A 13776-nucleotide genomic window follows, 5' to 3' on the forward strand; every position below is an offset into this window, starting at 1 on the left:
CCGAAGGAACAGGCTGTTTGATATGAACCTCCAATCATTGGGAAGTACTGCCTACATGCCTGGCTTAAACAGGCACTGAAATTAATCAGTTCTGTTGAAGGGTCATGAGGACTCGAAACCTCAACTCTTTTCTTCTCCGCCGATGCTGCCAGACCTGCTGAGTTTTTCCAGGTAATTCTGTTTTTGTACTGAAATTATTACTGTCTTATAGTGTCTATAGTGATTTAACTACCTACCAATCCATCTATCTATCTATTTATCTCTATTATCTATCTCTATATCTGTTTGTCTGTTTCGTTGCTTCTTTATTGATGTAATGCTAAATGTTACCTTGATAAGTAGGGCCAGCCCAAATTGGCAGTGACCCTCTTGAACTGCTCCTGTTCACAATCAAGGCAATCGTGCTGATTAAGCTCTTGTCAACTCCGAATGTAAAAGTGCAGAACTAAGACTATGTATACTGCACATATAAACAGTCAGCGTTGGGCCTGTCAGCACAGAATGTAGCACTGCTGAACTGAACCAATGCACAGTGAATATAAATGTGTACGTTCAACTGCGGCTGTCAAAACTGAAATTACATTTACTTAACTGTTCCTGTCCACAGCAGGTATAACTCTGCTGAAATTCCCTATTCCAAGCTGAAAGAACGTTTGCTGAATACGATCTTTTCTCGTTGAAATTACCAACCCAATGTGTACATTGAATATAACTGAACTAATCTGACGTCGCCCTGGCTTTAATGAATACAGTCTTACTGAATTGTACCTGCACACTCTGAATTTATCCATTCTGAAGTCGGCCTGTCCACTGCCCTCCGTCCACCATCCCACCAAAGTCAATGGGCTTTTGATGGGCTCGTCGCAGTTTTCGACCCCGCCCCACTGCCACGGGGGCGTAAAATTCCGCCCAATATAACCACCTTGAAATTACCGTATCAAAATTGAAAGCACCAACGCTGAACTGAGGATGTTTTCAGGAAGATATAATTTTTTTGTAATGTTATTTGGAATTAATTTTAAAGTAGAGTAAGAGTGGGGTCTGAGTCTTTCTATGTGTGTCTGTCCGTGTGTGTTCGACTTAATTGAATTAGAGGCAGCTGGGTGGAAGTCCTTGATGTAAGAAGAGAAGCTAGGTTTGAAATGCTAAATCGGTGAACAAGGGTGAAGTTGTAGAATGTGAGGTGTAAAGGGAACATTTGCATTTTAAAATAAACTGGAGTAGCGTGAATTCAAAAGAGGGGTTGAAATATTTCACCTAGCCAGCAGAAGTTAAGAAACAGTGTGTTTATTTTATCCCATGGATTTTTGGTAAAATTAGCATTACGATACATTTTGATTATTAGAGAGGTAATCCCCAAGACATAGTGAAACATTGGGAATTTGCATTAAAATGGGAAAATATGTATAAAGGAGAGAAGGCGGTGTGCAAGGGAAGGTATTCTAAGATCTAACAAGCGCGAAAAGCCTCCAGGCTCTAAGTCTCAATTTGCTGTCTGCACGAACTGAAGTGAAGGAACTCTCTTTGAATTCGACTGTTTAGGGCGCAACTTGCCTGGGTCTTTTAAAAGCTATGTGTTTTACTGTTAACGAAGGTATAGCTGGGAGTTAGATTAATTCGGGGAGGTATTATGGTACTAATTTATAGACCTATGTATGTGCTTAAAATCATTTCCTTCATTAATAAATGTTTAATTTCGTTTTGTGAAAACCCTTTAAGCTTCGATGCAAGTCCCACAGAATGATTTTTTTTGTTTGTTTTAAAGCAGCAAAATTTTAAGAGATGCAGCACGGGGCTCGAAATCCACGACACTAAAACGAAGTGTCTCATGATCTAGCGACAGAGCAAAGCGGGGGTGTGAGAAAGAAACCTTCATATCCCAACACATATGGAGACAAACGCTGTTTTCCACCTGGAGCCTCAGCTGGTTCTGAATTTCAAAGTGTGGAAGATAATCGACCTACAAAAGCCCAAAGGTTCAAATGCATTCTTCTCAATCATCAATAACATCATTAACATCTTCCACTTCTTAGCTGCACCTCCTTCCAAACATTTCAAGCTCTCCATGCAACTTTCATCCTGATATTTTTTCTCTACCATTTTAACTTGAAGCTGCACAACTAATGTGAATAAAGTTTGTGCTGGTAAAAATGCATTCACCTCTCGGGGAACTGAGTTACATTGACACACACAGAGGAACACACACACAGACATATACACCGAGAGTGAGAGAGGCTTTGTCTCTAAGTAGACACAGAGTTAAAGCAGGGAATAATGAGAAGCGGGGAACCCCAATGGATTTGGGCCCCATCAACTAAACAAATCGGCCACAACAACTGGCCCTGTGCAGAGGTTAATGTCGATGGTATAAAATCATAAATCTCTACAGCAGAGGAGGATGACATTCGGCCCGTCGTGTCCATGCCAGCTGGTGGCAAAGGAATTCAGCTAATTTTATAAGCTCGCATTTTCCCCACTGCAGTTTATATTTCTCTTGTCTCGCCTCATTCTTTCTATTAAAATTTAACATGACAGGCATCTTTTTTGACAGTGAGCTGGCACTTTTTGCATCTTTCGTGTTTGTAGTTGTATGTTCAGTGAATGTAATATCTCACAGTCGCATTACATTTCCTCTTCACCATTTCACAAAATAAACATTCAGCAAAGTGAGTGTATCTTTCTGCTGGCAGCGGGTGATTGGAGAGTGCGGGGCCGGAATATTGCTGCTTTTGTGCTTTTCCCTGTCTCACTCACTGTGGAGCTGAGGAAGAGAGTATAATTGATGGGTTTGTTTGAATGCTATAACTTCACATGTTTCTAATGAATTAGATGTAATTACATAGTCGTTCATTGTTTTTATGGTGTTTGGAATGAATATTCATAACAAAAACATTGGTGTGGAGTAGAGTTTGCAACGTTTGTGGGATTTTTTTTGCAGTTCAGGTAGCCAATGACAACCCAGAACTGTGTGACAATGAATGCTGATGGAGAGAAAACAGTGCAAACTCCGTTTCTGGGTAGCCTCGAACCACCAACCTTCTGGCTGATAGACAACGTGATGACCAATTGCACCACAGAGACTGATACAAGCTTCACCTGCAAGGTATCCTAAACGTGGGTGTCTGCGAGTTAAAGCTTCAGATTGCCACTTCCGGAATGACCATTGCTCTCTTATCAGTTTTACTCTTCCAAAATTAAAAGATGGGGCATTTATTGTGGATACATGGAAACAGTCTGATCCCACCCACTGCAGACACATCCATGTCACCTGGAACCAGCTCTCCTACAACTGGTGCCGTCTCCCTTCGAGCCTTTCGGTGTCTTGTCTGTTACCAAGTATTCTGATTGTCCTGATGCCGATATTAGGTTTGGATTTCTGATGTGCAGTAACGAGAATCCTTTCAATGCTTCAGATCAGTTAATTTCACTGATAACATCAGAGTCAATATGCCAGCACCTTAAAGAAGGGAAAGGTGTCTTGACTGTCTCTGGTCAGTCGGACAGTTCACGCTTCAGTCTCCTCTGACCCCATTCCTCAAAATGGATTTTCCTTTTCTTCTTGAGTTCCCTGACCACATCTGGCAGCAACTTTGGATTGAGAGGTATAATTAACAGTTCGGATGCAGTGTAGTTCTGACGAAAGGTTAGAGACCTGAAATGAAAACTATGTTTCCCTCCCGACAGACACAACAGATCTGCTGAGAATTCAAGAATTTTCTGTTTTTCTTTCAGATATCCAGCATCTGCAGCATTTTGTTTTTCTTTAACTGATTCTTTAACTAAGTGCTAAGAATGTGGAACTCATTACCAGAAGGGTTTGAGATCTATGTCTGAGCTGAAGACGTATAGGTAAACTCACACTGTAAACAGATCATTCACCAGCTGGAACAGGAAAGGGATTCACTCTATCATCCCATTTACAGACACAGCAACACAGTCTCACCAGAGCAACCCCTGCTGGTTGGATCATACCTAGCACAAAGGAAGATGGTTGTGGTTGTTGGAGATCAGTCATCTCAGCTCCAGAACATTGCTTCAGGAGTTCCTCAGGGTAGTGTCCTCGGCCCCACCATCTTCAGCTGCTTCATCAAAGACCTTCCTTCCATCATAAGATCAGAAGGGGGGATGTTCACTGATGATTGCACAATGTTCAGCACCATTCGCGACTCCTCAGATAATGAAGCAGTCCATGTCCAAATGCAGCAAGACCTGGACAATATCTAGGCTTGGGCTGACAAGTGTCAAGTAACATTTGCACCACACAAATGTCAGGCAAAGACCATCTCCAACAAGAGAGAGAATCCAAACATCGTCCCATGATGTTCAATGGTGTTACCATCACTGAATCCCCCGCGATCAACATCCTGGGTGTTACCATTGACCAGAAACTTAACTAGACTAACCAATAAATACTGTGGCTACAAAAGCAGGTCAGAGGCTAGGAGTCGTGTGACAAGTAACTCACCACCTGACTTTCCAAAGCGTGTCCACCATCTACAAGGCACAAATCAGGAGTGTGATGGCATACGCCCCACTTGCCTGGATGAGTGCAGCTCACACAACACTCAAGAAGCTTGACACCATCCAGGACAAAGCAGCCGGTTTGATTGCTACCCCATCCACAAACATTCACTCCCTCCACAACAAACGCACATTGACAGCAGTATTTACCATCTACAAGATGCACTGCAGGAATTCACCAAGACTCCTTAGACAGCACCTTCCAAACCCACGGCCACTACCATCTAGAAGGACAAGAGCAGCAGATGCATGGGAACACAGCCACCTTGACGTTCCACTCCAAGTCACTCACCATCCTGACTTGGAAATGTATCGGCGTTCCTTCACTGTTACTGGGTCAATATCCTGGAACTCCCTTCCTAACAGCGCTGTGGGTGTACCTACACCACATGGACTGCAGTGGTTCAAGAAGGCTGTTCATCACCACCTTTTTAAGGGCAACTATGGACACTGCAATAAATGTTGGCCTAGTCAGCGAAGATCACATCCCGTGAATGATTTTTTAAAAAAATTCAGATACTTCATGTGTGCAAAGGGCTTTATTCAGTTTCCCCACTTGTTAACACTCCACCTTTAAAAGTTCAAAGGATTTGATCCAAAATCAGAGCACTGCTACTGGCAAGACACGATTTAAATGTACCACGTATTGGGGAAATATAACTACTAGCTCACCCCATCTGCTGAGACTCCATTGAGTTCAGAACTAACTGACGGGGTTTGTTCTGCTGTTCATTACATCCAGGAGAGAATTATGGTGGATGCCAGATTGCATCAATTGATTCAACAATTTTATATCTTGGCCCAATGGCACTCATCGTATTCTGCTTACAGGACATAGGTTTCCATTCTGCATTATCGCCTTTCAATGGCGGGGTGATCACCCAGCATTCGCTGCGGGATAGAATGTGCCCTATCCTTATTAAAGCAGCTCCCTGTACTTGCGCATTGAGCTGTGTGTGCGAGCGCGCGCGTGATTGGAGCATGCGCAATTCGGTGTGTTTCATGAGCATGTGCAATGCAGGTCTGTGACTGAAGCTGCTCAGAGCGCGTGAGAGAATGTCGAGCGGAGCAAACTAACTGATTTCTTCTCCACCGATGCTGCCAGACCTGCTTAGTTTTTCCAGGTTATTCTGTTTTTGTAACAGAGTTAGTGGGTGTGTGAGGAGGATGGAGCCAGCGGAGTGGGCAGGGAGGCTTCATAAGGATACAGTTCAGGCCGCAGGCCGCAGACCTCAAATAACAAGGTACCGGTCTTGTGTTTGCAGAGAACGGGCCGAAAAAATCTGAATGGCTCCCTTTGCCAGGCCCGGCCGCCATCTTTATAGGGGGCAATGTGCAACATGGCGCATGCGCGGTCATCCTGGTCCAGTTAACAGGAGGAGAGAATTATGTGCATTTCAATCCTGGACTGACAGGGATTTGATTTTGGAAACTCCTTTTACAGGGGGTTTGAAGGGGAGGATTTACACTTCACCAAGAGAAATATTTGTCTCTTCTGATATAGGTCTTGTAAATTTCTTTTGCAGGATATTGGAAGGGAAGGATTTCAAGACAGGAAACTCAAATCAACAATCATATTCAAGTCTCACAGTCACTCAATTCCTCAGAACCTGAATATTATCAGCTTTTGAATGTGGAAAGAATAAGGTTTGTTTGTTTTATTGCTATGAGATTTTGAACATCTGTGTGACTGGAAATGGAAAGGAGGAGACCACAGAAGGATTTGTAACCAGGGATGTGAAGTTTAAAATTGATGTGTTGCTTCACCGGGAGGCTGTGTAGGCCAATGAGCAGAGTGCTGATGGGGGGGAAGGGACACGGTGTGAGTAAGATTTTTTTAGATTTGATAGAGGTATTCAAAATCATCAGGAGTCTAGACAGAGTTGAGAGGGAGAAAATATTCCCATTGGTGGAAGGTTCGAGAAGAAGAGGGCAAAAATTTAAGGTAATTGAAAAAGAATCAATGGAGATATTAGTAGAAACCTTACCACACAGTGAGTGGTTAAGATCAGGAATGCTCTGCCTGAGAGTGTGGTGGAGGCAGGTTCGATCGAAGCATTCAAGAGGGAATTGGATTAATACCTGAAAAGGGAGTGTGTGCAGGGTTATGGGGAGAAGGTATGGATTGGCATTAAGTGAATTGCTCATTCAGAGAGCTAGTGCAGACGGCGTGGGCCGAATAGCCTCTTTCTGTGCTGTAACAATTCTATGACTCTGTGATACAGAGAGTGAAATTTTGGATGATCTCAGGTTTATGGAAGTTGAATGTGGGAGGCCGGATAGGAAAGTGTCAGCATCGTCATGTCTGGAGGGAACAAAGGAATGGATGAGAGTTTCGGAAATGGTTGAGCTGAGGTAATGGCAAAGCTGGGCGATGTTACTGAGGTGGATCTACCTGATCACAGACCTTCCATTTTGTTCTTCCCTCACAATCCCCCTTTCACTGACTCAAAACCTATTACATCTCTATCTTTCCAGAGTGTTTCCGACATCTTCTGTTTTTATTACTGATGTGGAAATGGGCGGTCTTGGTGATGATGTGGATATGTGGTTGGAAGCTCATCTTGGGGTGAAATATTTCACCATGATTGTGAACAGTCTGGTTCAGCCTCAGACAGTTGTCTAGGAGAGGGATGGAGTCATTGAATAGGGAGTGGAGTTTGTAGTGGGCCTGAAGACAATGGCTTCAGTCTTCTCAGTATTTAAATGGAGGAAATTTCTGTCCATCCAGTATTGGATGCCAGACAAGTCAGGACAGTGTGACTTGGAGTGTCACATGCACCTGTTACCCTGGTCCTTCCAGGTGGTGAAGGTTGAGGGTTTTGGAGACTCTGTCGAAGGTCCAGTGGAGTTGTAGATGTATAAAATCTCTCTCTTTCACCCCTGCCTCTCCCATCTCCCTCTCTGTTTCCTCCCAGAGATGCTGGTGTTTTATATAGGCCTAGACTAGTTGGCAGGTTCCATTCGTGAAGGACATTAGTGAACCAGTTGGGTTTTTATGACAATCCAGCAGTTTTCATGGTCACTTTTTCCTAGTGTCGGTCCCACAAGTTCCCTGATTCATTCAGCTCAATTTCATAACCTGCCTTTGTGTTTATGTGGGTTCTCTCTCACTTCCTTTTTTCTGTTTTAAACCAATTTCACAGGGTATTAGAAGGGGGGGATTTGAAGTCGGGAAACCCAAACCAAACATCACATCAGGATCTGACAGTGTCGCCAATTCATCGTAACCTGAATATCATCGGATTTTGAACATGGAGGGAAAAAGCACCGTTCACCATGGGGAGAAACCGTGCACGTGTTCTATGTGTGGACGAGGCTCCTGCCGATCATCTGACTTGTCAGAATACAAGTGCAGTCACACTGGGCAGAAACCGTGGAAATGTGGGGACTGTGGGAAGAGGTTCAGTTACCCATCCCAGTTGGAAATTCATCGGCGCACTCACACCGGAGAGAGGCCACTCACATGTTCAGTGTGTAAAAAGGGATTTTCTCATCCTTCAACTCTACTGAAACACAAGGGAATTCACACTGGGGAGAGGCCGTTCACCTGCTCTGAGTGTGGGAAGGGATTCACTCAGTTATCCACGCTGCAGACACACCAGCGAGTTCACAATGGGGAGAGGCCATTTACCTGCACTGTGTGTGAAAAGGGATTTGTAGATGCATCCACCCTACTGAAACACAAGCGAGTTCACACTGGGGAGAAGCCGTGGAAATGTGGGAACTGTGGGCAAGGATTTAATAGACCATCCCAGCTAGAAATTCATCGACGGACTCACACTGGAGAGAGACCATTCACATGCACTGTGTGTGGGAAGAGATTCACTCAGTCATCCATCCTGCAGACACACCAGCGAGTTCACACGGGGGAGAGGCCATTCATCTGCTCCGTATGTAAAAAGGCATTTGCTGATTCATCCACCCTAGTGAAACACCAGCGCATTCACACTGGGGAGAGGCCATTTTCCTGCACTATGTGCAAAAATGAATTTGCTGATTCATCCGCTCTACTGAAACACCAGCGCATTCACACTGGGGAAAGGCCATTTACCTGCTCTGTGTGTGGGAAGGGATTCATTCAGTCATCCGCACTGCTTAGGCACCAGCGAATTCACACTGGGGAGAGGCCATTCACCTGCTCAGTGTGTGGGAAGGGATTCACTCGCTCATCCCACCTGCTGAAGCACCACAGATTCCACAAGGAACTGCAGGGTTTGGATTTTCTTACAAATGCCATTCAGATCTGAACAGTGTTCATTGGGGTCTGTTTCTGCTGATGTTAATAAACTCCATCCCACTAACATTCAAATAAATCTGCTTTGTGTTAGGTAAACTGTGTGTTGAGCCTTTATAGTATCTCTAACACAAGTTAGTTACTTTTGAAGGGCTCTCCCTCACCCCTGCCTCCTCCATCCTCACCTCCAGCTAGAATATGAGGAACTCGTGGAGCTTCTTTGTCACTAAGACTTAGACAATCCGATCAGCTGCTTCCCTCCCTTCCACTCTCCCACCGGGACAAACTGTCTCTAAAGTTCTCCCTTGTCCAAGACCTGAGCCCATATCTTTCTCCAGTTTCTCTCCCACCTTCCCTCATGACCTCTCAGTGCCCTCTGTGTGCACCACCTCCTCTCTCAACCCTATTGCCACTAAACGACTGACAACACAACTTCCCCATCTTTGCTAACATTGTCAATGGTTTTCTCTTTTCAGGTACTGTTCCTCTCTCCTTTAAATCTTACATCGTTACCACTGTCCTTAAATAAAAACACAAACCCTTCAGCATCTTTGCATGCTGCCGCCCCATCTCTAGCCTCACTTTCCTTTCAAAAATACTTAAACGTTTTGTAATCTCCCAAATCCATGTCCATCTTTCCTAGGACACCAGGTTTGAATCCCTCCAATCAGGTTTATTCCCCGCCACAGTTCCAAAACAGTTCTTATTGAAGCCACAAATGACATTCTATATGGCTGTGACAAAGGTAATATTTCCCTTCTGGTCCTTCTCGACCTGTTTGTGGTGGGCCTCCCTCTCTCTGGTCTTGTCTTCCATGTGATGTTCTCAATGATGACAGCATGAACCTTCTCCCTAACAAAAACAGAATTACCTGGAAAAACTCAGCAGGTCTGGCAGCATCAGTGGAGAAGAAAACAGTTGACGTTTCGAGACCTCAGGACCCTACGGCAGAACTGAAGTATAGTTAGGAGAGAGGTGAAATATAAGCTGGTCTAAGGTGGGGGGCGGGGGGACAGAGAGGTTGAGGGTGGGGTGGTTGTAGGGATAAGCAAGCAGTGATAGGAGCAGATAATCAAAAGATGTCACAGACAAAAGGATCAAAGAGGTGTTGAAGGTGGTGATATTATCTAAGAAAAGTGCTAATTAAGAATGGATGGCAGGATACTCAAGGTACAGCTCTAGTGGGGGTGGGGTGGAAAGACTAACAAAGTTTTAGTTTTAGATTTAAAAATAATGGAAATAGGTGGGAAAAGAAGAATCTATATAAATTATTGAAAAAAAAGGGGGAGGGGGAAGGAACGGGGTGGGGATGGGGGGAGGGAGTTTAAGATCTAAAGTTGTTGAATTCAATATTCAGTCCGGAAGGCTGTAAAGTGCCTAGTCGGAAGATGAGGTGCTGTTCCTCCAGTTTGCGTTGGGCTTCACTGGAACAATGCAGCAAGCCAAGGACAGACATGTGGGCAAGAGAACAGGGTGGAGTGTTAAAATGGCAAGCAACGGGGAGGTTTGGGTCTTTCTTGCGGACAGACCGCAGGTGTTCTGCAAAGTGGTCGCCCAGTTTGCGTTTGGTCTCTCCAATGTAGAGGAGACCGCATTGGGAGCAACAAATGCAGTAGACTAAGTTAGGGGAAATACAAGTGAAATGCTGCTTCACTTGAAAGGAGTGTTTGGGCCCTAGGACGGTGAGGAGAGAGGAAGTGAAGGGGCAGGTGTTGCATCTTCTGCGTGGGCATGGGGAGGTGCCATAGGTGGGGGTTGAGGAGTAGGGGGTGATGGAGGAGTGGACCAGGCTGTCCTGGAGGGAACGATCCCTACGGAATGCTGCCGGGGGGGCGAAGGGAAGATGTGTTTGGTGGTGGCATCATGCTGGAGTTGGCGGAAATGGTGGAGGATGATCCTTTGAATGCGGAGGCTGGTGGGGTGATAAGTGAGGACAAGGGGGACCTTATCATGTTTCTGGGAGGGAGGGGAAGGCGTGAGGGCGGATGCGCGGGATATGGGCCGGACACGGTTGAGGGCACTGTCAACGACCGTGGGTGGAAAACCTCGGTTAAGGAAGAAGGAGGACATGTCAGAGGAGCTGTTTTTGAAGGTAACATCATCAGAACAGATGCAACGGAGGCGAAGGAACTGAGAGAATGGGATGGAGTCCTTACAGGAAGCGGGGTGTGAGGAGCTGTAGTCGAGGTAGCTGTGGGAGTCGGTAGGCTTGTAATGGATATTGGTGGACAGTCTATCATCAGAAATTGAGACAGAGAGGTCAAGGAAGGGAAGAGAAGTGTCAGAGATGGACCATGTGTAAATGATGGAGGGGTGGAGATTGGAAGCAAAATTAATAAATTTTTCCAGGTCCCGACGAGAGCATGAAGCAGCACCGAAGTAATCATCGATGTACCGGAGAAAGAGTTGTGGGAGGGGGCCGGAGTAGGAATCGAACAAGGAATGTTCCACATACCCCATAAAGAGACAGGGATAGCTGGGGCCCATGCGGGTACCCATAGCCACACCTTTTATTTGGAGGAAGTGAGAGGAGTTAAAGGAGAAATTGTTCAGTGTGAGAACAAGTTCAGCCAGACGGAGGAGAGTAGTGGTGGATGGAGATTGTTGGGGCCTCTGTTCAAGGAAGAAGCTAAGGGCCCTCAGACCATCCTGGTGGGGGATGGAGGTGTAGAGGGATTGGACATCCATGGTGAAGAGGAAGCGGTTGGGGCCAGGGAACTGGAAATTGTTGATGTGACGTAAGGTGTCAGAGGAATCACGGATGTAGGTGGGAAGGGACTGGACAAGCGGAGAGAGAAGGGAGTCAAGATAACGAGAAATGAGTTCCGTGGGGCAGGAACAGGCTGACACGATCGGTCTGCCAGGACAGTTCTGTTTGTGGATTTTGGGTAGGAGGTAGAAGCGGGCAGTACGAGGTTGGGCGACTATCAGGTTTGAAGCTGTGGGAGGAAGATCTCCAGAGGAGATGAGGTCAGTGACAGTCCTGGAAACAATGGCTTGATGTTCTGTGGTGGGGTCATGGTCCAGGGAGAGGTCGGAGGAAGTGTCTGCGAGTTGATGCTCAGCCTCTGCGAGGAAGAGGTCAGTGCACCAGACAACAACAGCACCACCCTTGTCAGCGGGTTTGATGACAATGTTGGGGTTGGACCTGAGAGAACGGAGTGCAGTAAGTTCAGAGAGAGACAGATTAGAATGGGTGAGAGGAGCAGAGAAATTGAGATGACTCATGTCACGCCGACAGTTCTCAATGAATAGAACAAGAGAAGGTAAGAATCCAGAGGGAGGGGTCCAGGTGGAGGGAGAATATTGGAGGTGGGTAAAAGGATCCATTGAACGGGGAGAGGACTCCTTCCCAAAGAAGTGAGCACGGAGACAAAGACGGCATAAGAAGAGTTCAGCATCGTGCTGAGCCCGAAATTCATTAAGATGAGGGCGTAATGGTATGAAACTAAGTCCTTTGCTGAGCACTGAACGTTCAGCATTGGAGAGGGGAATGTCAGGGGGTATAGTGAATACGCGGCTGGGGCTGGGATTGGAAGATGGGGTGGGGACGGAGGGACAAGCAGGGGTGGAGGGTCCTAGATGGGTGTTGGTGTCGATGAGTTGTTGGAGCTTGCGTTCCTTAGCACTTGAGAGAAAGAGAAAAAGTTTCTTGTTGAGGCGTTGGATGAGACGAAGAATAAAATGAAACTGGGGGCACGTGCAGCTTTGAAAAAGGGTGCGGCGGTGCTGCTGGAGGGAGAGGTCGAGTGTGTTCATATGGCGGCGCATGGCACTGAGCGTGGATCTCAGAATGCGACTGGAACAGCAGTCTGAGAAACGTTTTATGTCCCGGAAATACCTGTAATCCTGGGTCGGTTCGAAACAAGAGGGATGGAATTTCAGTTGAAATCCACGTGGGGTAAGTCGGAGACGGAGACAGTCACTGAGAATGGAAATATGGCTGTGAAAGCGGGTTTTAGTAAACACCTTGTTTGGAGATTAAAAGAACTTGTTTTGGCCTGGATTGCATAGGGCTGTAGTCAAATTCTGTAGAACATTTAAACACATATCAGGTGATAGCGAAACCACAAGCAGTGATTAAGGCAACGCTTTAATTTCAATTCCATCCTTTGGAAAACCTTTTACTAGGGCCATGATTGATCGTGCAGGACACCTCCCTAAGAATAATAGTGGAAATCAGTAATAAATGACAATAATGAATGTGTCTACCAGGTTTGCCAACACCCAATTGCACCAAGCAATTTAACTTGGTAACTGACGCGAGTGATATAGGTGTTGGGCCATACAGCTCCAAGAAGATGACAAAGGAACTGACAAATAGAATACTTTTCTAAGAAGTTGAATACACACCGGGGAAGATATTCAGTGATTGAAAAGGAAACTTTGAGTTTTGGTGTTAGCGTTGCAGCATGTTGAGATCTACGTTGCAAGCAATTCTTCAGAAACAATTGTTTATACAGACCATAATCCTTTAAAGTTTCTGGACAAATTTCGAGACAGAAGTGCAAGGCTATTCAGATGGAGTTTATTACTGCAACTATTTAAACGACAGATTATGCATTTAGTATAAGATGGGTTAATAACAATGAAGCCATCTTTTTAAATTAAACGGTTAATTTTTTGAATGAGGCAGGGGAAGTCTGAAAGATGTAATAATGGTATTGGAATTTATTGTAAAATAGTGATACCCGTGTCGATTTGTGCCTGTTTTTGCGCCTCTTTATGCCTTTAATGAATTAAAGGCAGCTGGCCTGAAGGCTTTGATGTGTCAGGAGAAAACTTACGTTTGAGATGTTGAGTAGATAGATGTAAGACGTAAGGGACACATTTGATTTTTTAGATAAACCTGACTTGATTGTTTTCAAAGGAGGGGTGAAATGTGTTACCTAGTCAGGTGAGGTTTAGACAATGTCGGTTTATTTTTCCCAAAGATTATTGGGAAAATTAGTATTATGAGATTTTGTTTATGGTCAGTGAGGTAACGTCCAAAGACATAGTGAAACAATGGGAATTTG

General features: G+C 45.2%; 1 protein-coding gene across 1 annotated transcript in view; it reads left to right on the forward strand.

Annotated features, from left to right (window-relative positions):
* Positions 1-13776, forward strand: part of LOC144698497 (uncharacterized) — a 757701-nt gene that overhangs the window by 703905 nt on the left and 40020 nt on the right. Inside the window, 1 exon segment of the mRNA XM_078570437.1 lies at positions 7886-8588. Within this exon segment, the coding sequence (XP_078426563.1) occupies positions 7886-8588 (703 nt within the window).

The sequence above is a fragment of the Cetorhinus maximus genome, chromosome 23 (assembly GCF_964194155.1).
Source record: "Cetorhinus maximus chromosome 23, sCetMax3.hap1.1, whole genome shotgun sequence".
Lineage (NCBI taxonomy): Eukaryota > Metazoa > Chordata > Chondrichthyes > Lamniformes > Cetorhinidae > Cetorhinus > Cetorhinus maximus.